The 16,627-nt window shown below is 41.1% G+C and overlaps 1 protein-coding gene across 1 annotated transcript in view; it reads left to right on the top strand.

The window, feature by feature from the left end:
* Nucleotides 1-16,627, top strand: part of MTHFD1L (methylenetetrahydrofolate dehydrogenase (NADP+ dependent) 1 like) — a 107,921-nt gene that overhangs the window by 1,439 nt on the left and 89,855 nt on the right. The window contains exons 2-8 of the mRNA XM_028723667.2: nt 1,995-2,079; nt 3,500-3,550; nt 3,642-3,695; nt 6,387-6,511; nt 7,859-7,959; nt 9,681-9,820; nt 16,204-16,315. Of these exons, the coding sequence (XP_028579500.2) occupies nt 1,995-2,079; nt 3,500-3,550; nt 3,642-3,695; nt 6,387-6,511; nt 7,859-7,959; nt 9,681-9,820; nt 16,204-16,315 (668 nt within the window). The remainder of the gene's footprint in view (nt 1-1,994; nt 2,080-3,499; nt 3,551-3,641; nt 3,696-6,386; nt 6,512-7,858; nt 7,960-9,680; nt 9,821-16,203; nt 16,316-16,627) is intronic.

Here is a 16,627-nt window from a genome sequence, read left to right as displayed (position 1 = left end):
TAGCTCTGCAGGGCAGAATCTTCTCAGTTTGCAATGCTAAGACTGCAGTCCTGTGGTGACTTACTAGGGAGTAAGTTCCACTGAGTGCAATGGGACTTTTGAGTAGACAAATACAGGTTTGCACAGGAACACGCTTCAGGTATACGTGCAGAAAGAACCTCTTGAGATACTAGCACCTTGGGATCAAGGTCTCCCAAGGCAGCATCAATTTGACACCTTGGTTTCACAAAGCATGACCTCTGGCTTTATGTTAATAGATGTAGGGTGGCCAGATGCACAAGGGAAAACTTTTAACAGTTGTGTAGAATATGCAGTTTCAGCAGGTGTACAAACTCCTACATCCACACAACTACTAAAGCTGTAGGAGCCTTGGCCTTTTTTTTTTTAATCTGGCCGCCATTTATCTATAATGTATTGTTAATGAATTTGTGGGTGCCAGAGTTTGTGGGTTGAAGACACCCATAATTCCTGGATTTGATAAATGTTGAAGTTTAATCAATGCTTGGCTGAATTTAGCAGTGTCAAAATACAGGCCAGCCTGATAATGGCTGCTAAGTATGAGTTGTTAACAGAGTACACAGACAGAGAGATAAGCCATCAGCAAAGCGAAGACTATGTGCCAACCGCAAATGGGTGGAGCCCTGCCCTGAGCTCTGGGAAGTTAGCAGAAGAGAATGCCAGAGCTTTTAGGAGGGAGTTTAGGGATTTCAGTTTGGGATGATGTAATCGGGAGGGGAAAATGTGTCAGTCTGTTAAATGTGGCAAGCAGGGTCAGAGCACAAAGTTTGAATTGGAAGCTGGAGCAATAGAAGAAATGGAGCCGATCTGAAGTTTAATGCTTTAAACCGCTCAAATTGTATATGTGTGTAAATAAGTCATATATCATAAAAACACCACGGTCTCTGCTGTGCCTCATTGCCAAAGGAAGCACAGACCGTGGAGAAGCCCCTGGAGTTCCTGGACTCTCACACCGCTCTGAGATTGGGGAAATATGTAACAATATTGTGTGTATATGTGTATTAGAAGCAGGGCCATGGGTCAATAGTAGAGCATCTGCTTTACATACAGAAGGTCCCATATTCAATCTCCAGCATCCCCAGCTATGGCTGGGAGAGAACCCTGCTTAAAATCCAAGAGAGCTTCTGCCAGTCAGTATAGACTCTACTGAGCAAGTTGGACCAGTGGTTTGATTGGGTATAAAGCAGCTTTCTGTGTTCCTATGAAGGTGCACTTTTGCACATGTGCGTCTCATTTGTAAATAACATAGCTTGGGGTATTTTGTACTGGGAAATCAGTCATTGATGACCAACTATACAGATATATATTGTATACTAGTAAACCTTGGTATAGAACTAATTACAGGCCAAAACTACAGTGGAACCTCGGGTTACGTACCGTCCTCCTTACAAGCGCTTCAGGTAACGAGCTTCGCTAACCCGGAAGTAGATGCTTCTGGTAGCGAATTTTGCCCCTGGGTGTGAGCAGAAGTCGCGTGCCAGCAGTGCAGCGGCCTCAATAGTGAAAGCGCACTTCAGGTTATGAACGGTTTCGGGTTAAGAACAGACCTCCGGAACGAATTAAGTTCGTAACCAGAGATACCACTGTAGTGGTCATACTGCATATCTTTGTAAGCTGCCCTGGGGGCCTTTTTGGCTAAACAGGTAAAAATGTTTTAAATAAATGTTTAATTATAATGTGAATAACATTCAGAAAACAAAGACTTCCTGTGTAAATCTGATGTATCTTCAATGGGACTTACATGGGAGTAAGTGTGCTTAGGATTGTAGCCTTTATATCTTAACTGTTGCTGTGGGATTGGATGATTTTTTTGGTATTTTGAAGTTGCTAGATATTGCATATTGGCTCACAATATGCTCAAAATGAGCAAATGTCTTGGTGGGTAATCCAGAAAGGTAATCATGTGCTAGCTGGTGAGATCATGGAAATAAAGTTATATTATATACTAATACAGATCGTATTTTTATTTTTAAAAGTGAAATCATTGAGAGTTCAAGGAAAGCCCTGAATTTACTGCAGAGACAGCATCCTACATTTAAACCCGCACTTGCTGTTGTACAGGTAAAACCCTATAGATGATGATTTCAGAAGTGAAACAACAAACCAGTACTTTAGGAACACAGATCTAGATCTGTGAATGGCTATTTATCTTGCACACCATAACATCTTCTTAACTACAGAGCTACTTTAAACCAGATAAATGCATTATTGGGTATATTTGATAGTGTGAGGAACCTTTGGCCTCCAGATGTTGCTAAACTACAAGCCTCATCATTCCCAACATGGCCAGTAGTAGAAGCTGTTGAAACCATATTTCTGCTGGACTTAACTTTTCCATTTCACAATCTTTAATGTTACTTCCCCTAAATAAAAATCTTCTTGTATGGTCTTCCTGCTACAGCTTCTGAAAATCTTGGTCACATCCACACCATACATTAGCTCAATTGGTTAGAGTGTGGTGCTGATAATGCCAAGGCCGTGGGTTTTATCCCCATATGGGCCAGCTGCATATTCCTGCATTGCAGGGAGTTAGACCAGATGATCCTCAGGGTCCCTTCTAACTCTGCAATTCTATGAAAGCACTCTTACACTACTTCAGTTATCATGGCTTCCCTGTATTGGATCTTGGGAACTAATTTGTTAAGGGTGGTGAGAGTTCTGAGGACAGGGAGGCTCTCCAGCATGCTGAGCTAGCTAAAGCTTGAGCAGGGAAATTGGTACAAATGGAATGTCTTCTTCTGGGGCTATCAACTCACCCACTCCCAAGTAAGAGGATTGTTCAATATCTAACCTTCAGGAGATATTATCTTTACTACACTCAAATATTCATACTTCCTCAAAGGAGCTCACAGCGGAATACGTGGCCTATCTCATTTTTATCTTTCCAACAACCTGATAGGAGATGAATTGGGCTGAGGGTGCAAGAGTAGTCCAAATTAAAACATTGGTTTCTTACTCAAAGCTGGATTTGATAACTAAATAACTCTTCTGTACAAAGCAACCCACAGATGTGACTTCTTGCAGTAAGGCTACTGGCATCCTGAAAACATGCCAAACACTATAATCCTCTGTACAGCTCCCCAGTACTCTTAATTTTCTATGGAGTTCTCTGGGAAGCCAAGCTAGTATGTTTCCATTTGTATCTTGTCAGGGATTGCTTCACTTCTATATAACCACAAGAATGTGCAAGCATCAGGGATAGGTTTTTTAGCGACTGGGAATAGGGCTTGCAAAGCCAAGCTACTCAGTGCCAATAATTTGCCCAAAGGTGCTTGATTGTGCGACATACTCCTGGTAATGTTAAGAAACTCACCGTTTCCATTCAGTTCAGTAAATTGTATTTCTTACCCAGTTGCAAATTTCTGATCGAGTACTGATTGCAATTTTTTCTTTAGTTACAAATTGTTTACAGTCTCATTTTCTTTGACACCATTCCTAACTTGTTACAGTTCTCTTTTTACTTTTCTTTAATCCCTTCAAGGTTGGTGAAGATGATCTGGGGCAAGAAATTATCAAAAACATTGCTGAAGAGGTGAGAGTATGGAAATACTTGTTTCTTCCAAATTAAAGTGAGAAATTATTGGGCTTTATAGCAAATATTTTTTTCCCATTTTTCTTTGCAGATTGGCCTGAACCTTGTTCATATTTGTCTCCCTCGCAACTATACTGAACATGAGGTAATAATTTATGAATTTAGTGCTTCCCCTGATGCAGTAGTGCTGAATGGCTAATTGACTGAATTCAGAAAAAAAAACTCATAGAAAAGGGTTGTTGGTTTTCCTACCCCTCCTTTCCCCCAGCAGCTTCCAAAGGCTTTACCTGAAGTTTGAGGGTCCTCCTGGATGAGCTGGGCTGGACTGTGGTGCAGGAAGGCTTGCTGAAAATTTATGTAGAGGATCTCTCACTTTCCTCTTGTTCCCTGCATCATAGCCCATCACATTCAGGAGGCTTAACAACAACAACAACAACAGTTTATATGTACCCCACCTAACAACAACAACAATTTATAGGTACCCCACCCATCTGACTGGGTTGCCCCAGCCACTTTGGGTGGCTTCCAACATATATAAAAACATACCAAAACATTAAACCTTAAAAAGCTTCCCTATGCAGGTCTGCCGTCAGATGTCTTTTAAAGGTTATATAGTTATTCATTTGCTTCTTGGGGGATTTGAAGGGCTGCCAGGAGAAGGAGGGGCCGCAAAATTCTTCTGCCCACGTCCTTCCAGAGGTGCTTCTTGAAATACGAGCAAAAATCTGTATATGTGGGTTTCCCCCCCTCCCAGCACTGTCTATGGTATATGCCTGTAAACTGCCTAATAGTATGATCCAAAGCACGTATACCTGCAAATATCATTGAAGTGTCCGGCCTGAGTCTATGCATCTGAGAAATAAGTCCACAAGCTCAGTAGGGCTTATTTCAGTGTAAGTGTGCAGAGGACTACATCCTTGTGAGGAAGTACACTTAGTTTTGCAACTGAACAGCTCTGCATTTGGGAAGCCTAAAAACAGGACATTAGCACAATATCTCTCTCTTATTCCTAAGGAATGTTTACTCAGAGGTAACCCCAGTTAGGGACGCGGGTGGCGCTGTGGGTAAAAGCCTCAGCGCCTAGGGCTTGCCGATCGAAAGGTCGGCGGTTCGAATCCCCGCGGCGGGGTGCGCTCCCGTTGCTCGGTCCCAGCGCCTGCCAACCTAGCAATTCGAAAGCACCCCCAGCTGCAAGTAGATAAATAGGGACCGCTTACTAGCGGGAAGGTAAACGGCGTTTCCGTGTGCTGCGCTGGCTACGTGACCCGGAAGTGTCTCCGGACAGAGCTGGCCCCCGGCCTCTTGAGTGAGATGGGCGCAGAACCCCAGAGTCTGTCTAGACTGGCCCGTACGGGCAGGGGTACCTTTACCTTACCTTAACCCCAGTTACCTAGGAGTAAGACCAATGTATTCAGTAGAACATACTTCTGAGTAGGCATGAGTTGGAGTCTTGTGGATTACATGTTTAGTCCCTTTGAAGTAGTTAAGGATAGCATGACTCTTTCTAAAAATAACAAAGGAATTCAAAGTTGAGATTGATAGTCTTCAGTCCTCAGCTCACCCCTGTTAATCATATATTATGTGTTGCATTTGCCTACAGATTTACATTATCTCTGAAAACTTGAGCTGTGTACTATTGAGGGCTGCCTGCTGTTTGATTGCAGGTTTCTCACCCAGACATTATTTCAATAAGAAATCTGCTATGTTTAGTTACAGTACGTTATATTGCATGGTAAGACCATTACCAATAGAATATTAATAAGGACGAGCTTTCAATCTGCAGTTATTACAGTATTCCTACCTAAGTAGCTGTCATAACCTACACTTACAATATCAACAGATCTTCTAACAATGGAGAGGAATGTAAAACTTCTACAAAGCTCTTTGAGACTATCCTGCCTGGTCATCCCACAGTGTCTCATGCTCTGAGAAAGGAGAGAGATTGTGCTGGTGGGAGTATGAGGGAGAGAAGCAGAATCAGAAGCAGCTAGTGGTGGTTGCAGGAGCTACAAAGAAGGTGGGAGGAGAGGAGGCAGAGTGGGTGGAGGGGAGGTTGCCACCTCTGCCAATCCTACCACCTTATCTTGACGTTAGTGTTAGAAACCTATTTCCCCTTCCTAGAGCTGTTCCTAGACCTGCTTTCATGAGACACACTATTACCACTGACCATGAGACAAGCTTCTTCTCCATGTATTGTTCTTAAGTGCAGAAAATTCCACAGAACAAACAGAAGACATTCACCTATGTGGTAAAAATAATCCACTCCGTTAAAATTGTATGCCCACATTTTGGAAGCATTATACATTCGACATTCTTCCTTGTCATGATGATGTTTTTATATTTGTTGTCTCATTTTCACTTAATAAATGGCATGTTTCAAATAATAAATTTGCAGCTGGCCTGTGACCATGTCCTTCCCTTGTGGGTTGTTGCGGGTTCCTTCTAGTTCTGAGAAATACTGTATTTCTGTGTCTGTGCTGTGATCCCCTACTTGACCAGCTCCCACCCATCTTCAGCCTATTGTGGTATCTTTAGACTAATATAGTACTGACTCACAACTGTACTGTGGGATGTAGCAGTTAGTATACATTTCATTGCTCTGAATGATAGAGCAAGGTTCAAGTGCCCAAAGGTGGACTTTTACAGCAACACATGATCATAATAGTGAGTGTACTTTTGCTATATTCTTTCAGTTTCTGCAAGCGAAACATCATGTCTGATTCCATTTATCAATGATCCAATTTTCATTATATATTAAAATTCTTAATATTTGAAAATGTCCTTCAAGCTGATCCATTTTTAAATCCTGATTTCTTAACCTTCTATTGTTTTCTAGGTTATAGATGAAATTGTAAAGCTCAATGAGAATCCTAAAATTCATGGTCTTCTCCTTCGCCTCAGTAAAGAGTCATACACAAGCAAAATACTGAATGCTGTGAAACCAGAGAAAGATGTGAATGGGCAAGTTAAATGCTATTCAGTCTCCATAAAATGTGGATTCATATGGGCTTGGATCCAGATGTTGCTGCCACCAGTGAAAGGGAGGGGAGAGGACTTGCTGATTCCCCACTCCCCCTGCAGTCAGAAATATTTATTAACTTTGCTTACTTCATTTCATTTTTAATACATTTGTAATAATCTGTATTAAAATGACAAATGACCGAATGTGTGGTTTAAAGTGCATATTTGCATGTCAGTGTATGTCATGGTTAATGGTTTGCTGTGAATGCGGAAATTGCTCCTGTTCTAGCAAGTGGGAACAACAAACCATGATCCTTGGCTTAGCATTACATCCAAACTGGAGATTGTCATTTGTTTTGTACCGAACTATGTTCTGAAGCCAAAGTTAGTTCTTGGCTTGACCATTGTGGTTTGTGGCAGTGAAATAAACCATGATGGCTCAGTCCAAATGTAGTGCTAAGCCAAGGATTATGGTTTGCGATGCCTGCTCATTAGCAAGGGGGAGCAAAGTGGGCATAATCTCTGCATTCATGGTGAACTGTTTATCATTGGGTTACTGTGAATGCAGTCAATGAGTATATTTCTCTTAATGTACGAACCAAACCTATATGTTTTCTAGGCCACACCCTCTCTGAGGTGCCACCCACCCACCTAGTTTGCAACAGCTGTAAATGCATGCCTTTGAGCATCAACACGGCTGACTGTTCTCTTAAAACAAAAGAAAGTGGGTTTTAATTTAATCCTTATCCTAGCCTAGGCATAATTCCCAGTTCCTAATTTTGAAAATAATTTGACAGCAAAATATATACGGCATCCATTAATTTGGCTTTGATAGATAAAGGATTTAATTTAAGTATGTTCCAGTTTGGCCTGACAAATTGTGATCTACTTTCTTGTTTTCAGCCTTTGTGGAGTCTAATGGCCTAAGATATTATTCAAAGATATTATTCATTTCATTTACTTTGAAAAAAATCCAGGAGAAGTGACCTGAGTATAAGCAGATATTTAATTTGTAACAGATGAGGAAGTGAGAATTTTATTAACTATTGAGAGGCATGGGGACAAAGTTTCTCTGGAAGTGATGTTCTGTTTCAAACCAAATTGGTAATGGCAATTCCAAAATATAGTGGAAGCATTTATGCACATTCAGTGGATGCAGCTACAATGCTGCAGAGAGAAAATGGGTTAATAAAGCTATAGTTTTTCATGAGCATGTACTCTAGCTTACACCACCCCATTATAGTTTGTGTGTGTTAATAAATGAGCATTTATTTCTATATTTTACATACACATGCTGTCTTTCACATACTCTCTCTCTCCCCCCCCCCTCTATATTTTTAATTGCAGAGTAACAGATTTTAACTTGGCAAGGTTGGTACATGGAGACATGCGTGGATGTGTGATTCCCTCCACTGCTAGTGCTGTGGTCAAGCTTCTGGAAAAACTAGGTACAAGTAATTGTTTGTTATTTATTATATTCAGCAACAGTGCTTAATACGTTGTTCACATGCTAGCTCAGCTATGCAGTGACTAATCTGGCCAGGTCAGATAATGGTTTCTCCCTCGAAAAACAGTGACTCTATCATGCAAGGCCATCATAATAAGATATGTATATAGATCTACATTAACCTATTAGCAAAGCCTCCTGGTTGCTTTAACTGTGGAAATGTAGAAAAACCATGAAAGTGTGATTAGTTGGTCAGAGAATTCAGGTTCCTAAGAATATCTACTTCAGTTGTGGTATTTTAAAGCAGGTTTTGGGGTCTTATGATTGTGAAAATATCCTCACAAGTCTAAGCAACGCCTGGTGAAATTGCAGAAGTAGGACAAGTTGCAGCAAAAGATTTATAATGGTCAGTTACTGAGGTGACTGAGATTTCTAGGGGTTGCAGTTACTGAAGTGACATTTGCTGGTGTGGTAACACTGCAGTGGGCATTTACTCACATTTTAAAATTTATTTATTTTTTACTTTCTGAATATGGTATGCTAATAACTCATAATGCTTATGATAGAAGGCGGAAAGAGGAACTAGATTTCCTAAAGCCCACCCTGCAATTGCAAATAGGAAGGAAAGTAGTATGTTTTGTCACTGGGATTATGGAATGTTAAAGGAAAGACTTGATGGAATGACCTCAGATGTCAATTTATGCTGAAGAACTGTGCGAGTGGGAACCAGGAAAAAGGGGCGAGTCCGCGGCCACGGGCTGCTTAAATGGAGCAAGCCACACACCCTGGTCGACCGGATTGGTCGGCCTAAGGGTGACATGGCCGGGGACTCCCTATGACGCAGGGACTAGCTATGTCCTCCGTGCATGGGGCTAGCTCGCGACCAGCCCACAACTTCGTTTCCCCGGGAAGGGAAACGGCTTTGTCGGCAAGGTGTGTAAGCAAAGCAATGTCAGATGCATTTGAGACTGTGTGGATCTGGATCTAATTAAAATTGGATAGATTAGCAACTGGTGGCGCTGTGGGTTAAACCACAGAGCCTAGGGCTTGCCAATCAGAAGGTTGGCAGTTTGAATCCCCGCCACGGGGTGAGCTCCCATTGCTCGGTCCCTGCTCCTGCCAACCTAGCAGTTCGAAAGCACGCAGTGCAAGTAGATAAACAGGTACCACTCCGGCGGGAAGGTAAATGCGTTTCTGTGTATTGCTCTGGTATGCCAGAAGCGGCTTAGTTATGCTGGCCACATGACCTGGAAGCTGTACGCCAGCTCCCTCGGCCAGTAAAGCAAGATGAGTGCCGCAATCCCAGAGTTGTCCGCGACTGGACCTAACGGTCAGGGGTCCTTTTACCTTTACCTAGATTATCAACATATGCAAGCTTATTTAATTTAGCAAGATGCCATCAACGTCTCTGCTACTCAAGCCAGGGCTGTCATTCCTTTTATGAATACATGAAACTTTCTTCTGTCCATTAATCTGTCAGAGTTGATAAAATATCTTTCTGTCCTGCTTACATGATGGTCTTGGTCATCAGAAAAAGTTTCTAGAGCATAATGCTGCCCTATTCAAGGTTTTAAAATTGTAACATTTTCCATATGAGAGATTGTTGCGGGGCAGGGGGAAGGGGGCAAGCTTCTGTATTAATGTTTGTAGTTCACTTGTTTCCCCAGTACAGTTTGCTAGCAGTGTAGCTAATTGGAGCAACTGTTATCTTCTCCTATCCAGCACGTACTACCCTAGATGGAAAAAAGGTGTTACTTTTGGGAGTTCAAGGACCTTTAGAAGTCTCTTTGCAGTGCCTTCTTCAGAGAAAAGGGGTCATGACTATGAGTTGCATGTGGAAAATGAAGCAGCTTGAGACCATGGTAAATATACCAAATGCTTCATACTTTTTCTCACGTTTACTACTTAGCAAGATGCCAGGTTCATTTTTATTTTTATATACTGTGTGTGATTATATATATATATATATATATATATATATATTCCAAGAACTTTTGCTCACTAAATAAACTTCACTCATTTATTTTTCTTTGCATTCCTTAGCACAATGACCTGTTCAGTTTCTGTCCTATCCTCTACACATAGTGATATTTAGAAGAAGCTTCATGTTCTCTAGCCTTCCCACATACTCTCCTGCCTTTCCTTATAAATATAACTTCTGATCCAGGCAGCGCAACAGATTTCTAAGCATGGGCTCTCTCCTCAACCTGCATGTTCAAATTGCTATAAAAGAGGGGTTTTAATATCCAGAGTTAGAGGAGACCCTGTGTTCAGATAAGCGTGGGAAAGACAAGTTTGTTGTGTTGCATTCTATTCAGGGTCAGAGGTGGTGGAAGCATGTGAGCCTAAGATCTGCTCTTGATTTAAGTCTGTGTAAAGTCAGGGGAGGAGGGAGGGAGAAATATTGTAACAGGCTTTGGGATAGAAGCACATATTCCCTTTATTCAGAGCCATAGCTACAGGGGAGCTAGCTGGGATTTTTGCCCTGGGTGAAGCTTCCAGAGGGGCGCCATTGAGGCTTCCGGCCTCTGTTTGTGTGTGTACACAAATGTGTGTGGGGTGTGTGCCAAACTGCGTTGTTGAGCTGGGTGAAATAAAGCCTAATTTTGCCCCTGCTTTATCCTACTGACAGAATTCTGTTGACCATGGAACTAATCATAAATGCATAAAAGCCGTTTCTGAAATTTCCCACCATTGCCATGCTCTTTAGAGTGTTTTATATTTAATTTGACTGATTGCTGATGTTTGTTGCTTCATGTTATTTCACTGGTATTTCAGTGTGCTCATGTTGAATTATTTATAACTTGACAACTTGCTCGTCATCTTTATATTCTGTGCTCAAGTTTCCCAATGTTTCATAGACATTCCCAGAAGGTGGCAGCCAAGTCAAGCCAAGTAAAAAAGTTTTACATGGGAGTTCATCTTTTGGACTTTGGAGTTCATCTTTTGGATTCAATACTCAAAATGCAAAGTATGTTTTCCCTAAGCAAAGCAGCTGTGATGCTAACACATTTCTCCTTTGGCACGGCACTGTTTTTACAGCTGTTGATGTTACAGCAACATTTTACATGGTTTAAGTGATGGAGAGAAGTTAAAAAAGCATAAACTTAATCCACAATGGTAAAACAGCCTCTCTGATTTTAGAGATTTTGACTTTGTCTTATTTTCCCTTACACCATGCAGTTTTATTGATATTTCATTTTTGAATTTTGTGTCCATTTTTTGTGCAACTGCATTAAAAAAAAACAATAGGTTGTGCGACTCATATAGAAGAATCCTCATTAATTCAAACAGACCATCCAGGGAATAAATTGCAATCACTCCCATTCTCCTTTATCTTATTATTTTTATTATGAAAACAACAATTTCTCATAATCATAGTAAATTTTCTGAAAAATCCTACAACTTAATTTTGATGGGAAGACAAAATTCAAGAATCAGGTAGCAGAAAGTCTGTGACCTGCCAATTAATTTTGCAATTTCATCCAGTTTGCTGTTGCCTGAAAATCTACTTGGGAAGTGCACTGCTTGTGTATGTATGTGTTTATAATATTATAACATAACATAACATAACATAACAACATAACATCATAACATAACATAACATAACATAACAAACATAAAACATAACATAATATAATCTCTCTCTCTCTCTCTCTCTCACTCACACACACACACACACACACACACGCACAAACACAGTTTCCCCTACAGAATGGAATACTTTTGAATCGGCTCAGTGCCCTCAGATACTTAAAAACTAGTCAGAATAGATTTCATAAGCCGGACTTGCATTGTCAAGCAAATAATATCTCCTTGGTTCTTAAAGATAGATTACCTACTTTCAGGAACAGAGCCATTCTTTTTAAGTACAGTGGTGCCTCCGGTTGCGGACAGGATCTGTGCCGGAGGTCTGGTTGGATCCCGAGGTTTCCACAACCTGAGGACTGCTTCTTAGCATGCACGCAGTGAAACCCGGTAACATACTTCCGGATTTCCCATGTGCGCATCCCAAAGTTTACGTGACCATAGGGTTACATAAATGGAGGCACGGCTGTTTAGTGAAACCTATAGGAGACCCAAAACATTTGGATCCCGTGAAATCCAAGTACAGTGGTACCTTGGTATTAAAACAGCTTTGCTCCCGGACAAATCGGCTCCCGAATGCCACAAATCCGGAAGTAAGTGTTCCGGTTTGTGAACGTTTTTCAGAAGCTGAACATCTGATGTGGCTTCCACTTGAGTGCAGGAAGCTCCTGCAGCCAACCAGAAGCTGCACCTTGGTTTTCGAAGGGTTTTGGGAGTAGAACGGACTCCCAGAATGGATTAAGTTTGAGAACCAAGGTACCACTGTAAACCATTAGAATGGTTTACATATATCGAAGGGAAATGAGAATTATCATCCTATCCTACTAAGAAGTAGTGCTATAAATCTATAAAACAGGTTTTTTTAAAAAAAAAATTAGCTACATTGGTCCCCCATTGTGAATTGTTCTCCCACATTGTTCTATAACCTGTGTGAGTTTAGTGCTCTTTAGAATAACAAAGCTTGAGGGTTTACTAGAAGAGTGCCAAGAGTACCTGTGAGCTTCAGTACACACACATTGTTCTCAATCCTTTAATAATCGTTCAAGAGCACACTGTCAGATTGCAAGCACCATTCCTGTCAGCTGCTGGGTTTTGAAACCACTTTGCTTCTCAGTCTTCCTTAACAGCAAATATAGTGAGCATTAACCATGACTAGTGCCAAATTTGAGTTGGATAGCTATAGTGCTGGAAAAATGGACTGTGTGCTCTTGCAGGGATGAGCAAATGTTAAATCTCTGCTGGCCTCCAAAGACAGAGCATCAGCAAAATACATATCTGAAAAAGTGTACTTGGCAATTATCCACCTTCAACAAGATTGGATTACCGTGATATCCCCCCCACCACAAGGAAAAGCAGCTTTCATTGGGGAGAGTACTTAGGTCAGGGAAACAGTGCAGGAGAAAAGCTTAAAACTCTCCCATTCTTGTGATCAAATTTGGAGGCCCTTGTGACTGCCTTGAAGAAGAAGGGGAACAATGAAAGATTCTATCACAGATCTCATGCGTAATGTGTAATTTGGCCTTGAGATTATTTTGTAGCCATCTATCATTTTATTTTATTTCTCTTCATTTCCTTTGATTTTGGTGGAGTGGACACCCAAGTCATATTTCTTTAACTTACAGATCAACTTGATTTTAGTTATGACCATTTGTCTTGGCACAGCTGCCTTAAGGCTTGCATGGTCTTTAAACAGAGGAGGAGTGTTCAGGTCCCCCCCCCCCCCCGGGAATTCTTACTTGATCAGTGATGGCAAAATACAAAGAGCAACTGTTTATTAAATGCCAATTCATCATAAATGTGTGTTTGATTAAGAAGGGAAACATTTAATAGCAAATGTTTTAGGTAAGATATGCTTGCCTATTATCTCTCTTAAAATTTATGTAGAAAACTTGCAGACACTGCACTGTTTGGACAATATTTCCTTTTCAGATACTTCAATCACATAACGCCAGGGAATATTTAAATTTGTGCTTCCTGAATAAAAAATCAATGATTCATTCAGCTGGCCTTGTGAGGGAGGGGATGATGAACTGTGTTCCTGAAGCAAACTGATTTTCAATAATCCTGTTGGTAGAAAAATAACTTTATATGTTTATGAAAAGTATGATGTGATAGCAGGTGATGGCAAAGACTGAGATCCTATAGAGTAGACTCTGCTTTGCTGTTAGATACTGCCTTGTAATAACAATAATTTTCCATGGCTTTCAATCATATGCTCTTACCCTTTTACTAGCAGGGGAAATGCTGTTAATGGCTATTTGACAAACATACATAATGTATTCCTTGTGGAGAGAAAATTAAATTGAAATTATATTCCACCTATAGTCCACATCATTCTTAACTAACACATGCCCTTATTGCACCCATTGTTGTGGGCATCCATTTGTTGCCAGAGACAATGGAGTGCACCTTTCGGGGTGAAGTAAAACCATTGCTGTAAAAGCACCAAAATGACCTCTCTGTGGCACAAGCCTGGGCAGTATGTAAAGAGGTCCTGGGCTGCCCAGACAACATGACCCCCCTCTCGGCTTCGCTGATGTGGTCCAAAAAGGAAAGCAGAGCAATATGTTTGGCACCAGCTGGGCTGCAGGAGTTGCTTGAAGGAGGCATCTTCAGTGATGCACAACTTAGCAGAGTAGTGCAGCTTTTCCTAGGCAACGATCGAGACCGCTCAGTCAGGACGATGATCAGGAACAAAGTTGGCGACTAGTAACTTGATTTTGTAGTTTATTATATACGGCAGTAAACTCACAAGCTATATACAAGTTACTATATACAGACACGAACTTCATCACTCTCCAAGCACTCCAGATTACTCTTAACTAGCCAAATGATGTCATAGGTCATGCTGCCTATATGAGAGACCTCAGCCAACCACCAAGCTGTTACTAGGTCCTCTTCTCTCCAGGCAAATTTCTCCCGTGCTCTGTCTCCCTAGTCTATAGTCAAAACACTAATTGCTTACTTGCCAAGCTGCACGTATACTATGAACTCCAACATAAATGTATGTTAGATTAAGAAGAGACTCCACTCCAGATTTGGGTAGGGTTTGCTCCTCAGCTTTTTCTTCTGAAGATATCCTGCAAGACAGTGGAGGTTTAGGATCAGAGTTTTCCTTCTCCTAGAGGGGCTACCTTTCCAGGTTGATGTGCCCCTTCTGTCCCTCACTTCCCTCTGCAGCACATGTGGAAACGACCTTCTTGACCATTAGACTCACTATTGGTCGCGTCTGCTCAATCCTCCAGAGCCTGTCTTTGCAGGCAGGGGAAGTCCCTAACTCAGCAAGAGTTTGAGTCCCATCAGCTACCCTTGCCGGGTTTAGCTGGCCAGTTGGAAGACTTTCCCGGGGTGTGGCCGCTGTCACATGCTGACAGCTTCTAGGAGCCACAGGTGTGTGCAGGATGGGAACCAAAAGTGAGCAAACTACCCCAGGAGGAGCACATGTCCCCCACCAGAGGTACTACCCCTTCTCTAACACTCCATACAACCCATTAATATCTTAACTATACATTTTTAATTTGATAGTGGGGTGTTCTGGTGTAATTTTGTAGATATTGATTCCAACTGCAGGGAAAAGTAATATTTATGCTGATCTCTTCATAAGTAGGGTTTCCAATTGTGTGACATTTGCAGTTACGTTGCATCATTATCATTATATTTTGGCTTAAAGTGCTTGTATTACTGTTATTTTAGGGTTTAGTTTTTTTATCTGGGGAATGGGTGGGTCTTCTAAGCCTACATCAATAAAAAATCTCATTGAAATTAGCTTGTGTGCTGCTACAAGCTAAAGCTTCAAAGTATTTGTTGGTGTTAATCTCCCCCAGATTGGAGGAAGAAAATGCCAGCTAGAATGGTTTATACTTTTGAGAGTGAGTCTTTGGAGATCTTCGCCTAAGTGATTGTTTCATATGACATTTCTTCATTCTTTGCCATGTGATTTCAATAATAGTTTCTCAAACCTCATTTTACAACATAACTAGTTAGCCTTGGGAAGTATGTGAGCACTTCCCTGCATCTTCGATAGTATTTGGCTGCAATTATATATAGCATCTGTTTTGTATTGAGTTCACTGTCTGTTTGGAAACCATATGGTGCATATGCAAGGAGATGAACTTGATTATTGAATTGGTCTTTACACCTCCAATTTAGTTTTACATTTAAGTGTACTGGATATACCTTTCTAATTATTTTAATTTTGAACATATTCACTCCATTTAAATCATACGGGGGAAACAATGTCCCTAGAACAATGACACAATCTGAGTCCCATGGGGACCTTTTCACATCCACTCAAGCATCTGCCAAACAATTTTTTGTCTGCAAGTGGCACATTGCTTGCATTAATTTTGATGAAGGACATACCTTGCCTCAGAACATCTGCAGTGTGGGGAACTGTTGGAGCCATTGCATTGGTACACTAAAAATCTTGCCAGGTGGAAGAAGCGAATAATTTATTCTTGGACTGAACATTTGTTCCCTGTGGAGTAGATTTTGGGAGGCTGTAGGGCCAGGAAGAGGAGGATTCACCTGATCACAATGGTTTAAGCATAGCATCCACACAGCACGTTAGGTGTCAATCTGACAACACAATCTAGTACATTTTATTGTTAGCTAATGCTTTATTTGTACGACATTTCTCTCCATGCCCATCTCCTAGCTACATGATGCTGATATGGTGATAGTGGGTAGTGCCAAACCTAAAGAGATTCCAGCTACTTGGATGAAACCTGAGATGACCAGTGTGGATTGTTCACGTGACATTTTATGGGGTGAGTTCCTTTCAAGCTGTGCAGTGTTGAATAGCTAATATATTTGTGTCCACTCATATTTTTATCCCTTCTTCCACCTTATCCCTATCAGTTTTCCTTTTGGTACATAAAACTTAAATTGTCCGGATCAACTCAGAAATGCAGTCTGTATTGTGCCAGTGCAGATTGTGCCTACCAATAACACACATGGATTTTTACCTACATATTTCAGTGTCAGAACGAACATACAGGGGTAAAAAAAGAGGAGTCACAAGATTTTAATAAAAGAAATATGTTTTGTTTACTGCCTGCACAATGTCTGTGTGCCTTGGG

The sequence above is a fragment of the Podarcis muralis genome, chromosome 3 (genome assembly GCF_964188315.1).
Source record: "Podarcis muralis chromosome 3, rPodMur119.hap1.1, whole genome shotgun sequence".
In the NCBI taxonomy this organism is placed as follows: domain Eukaryota; kingdom Metazoa; phylum Chordata; class Lepidosauria; order Squamata; family Lacertidae; genus Podarcis; species Podarcis muralis.
This window is presented reverse-complemented; position numbering and strand designations above follow the sequence as displayed.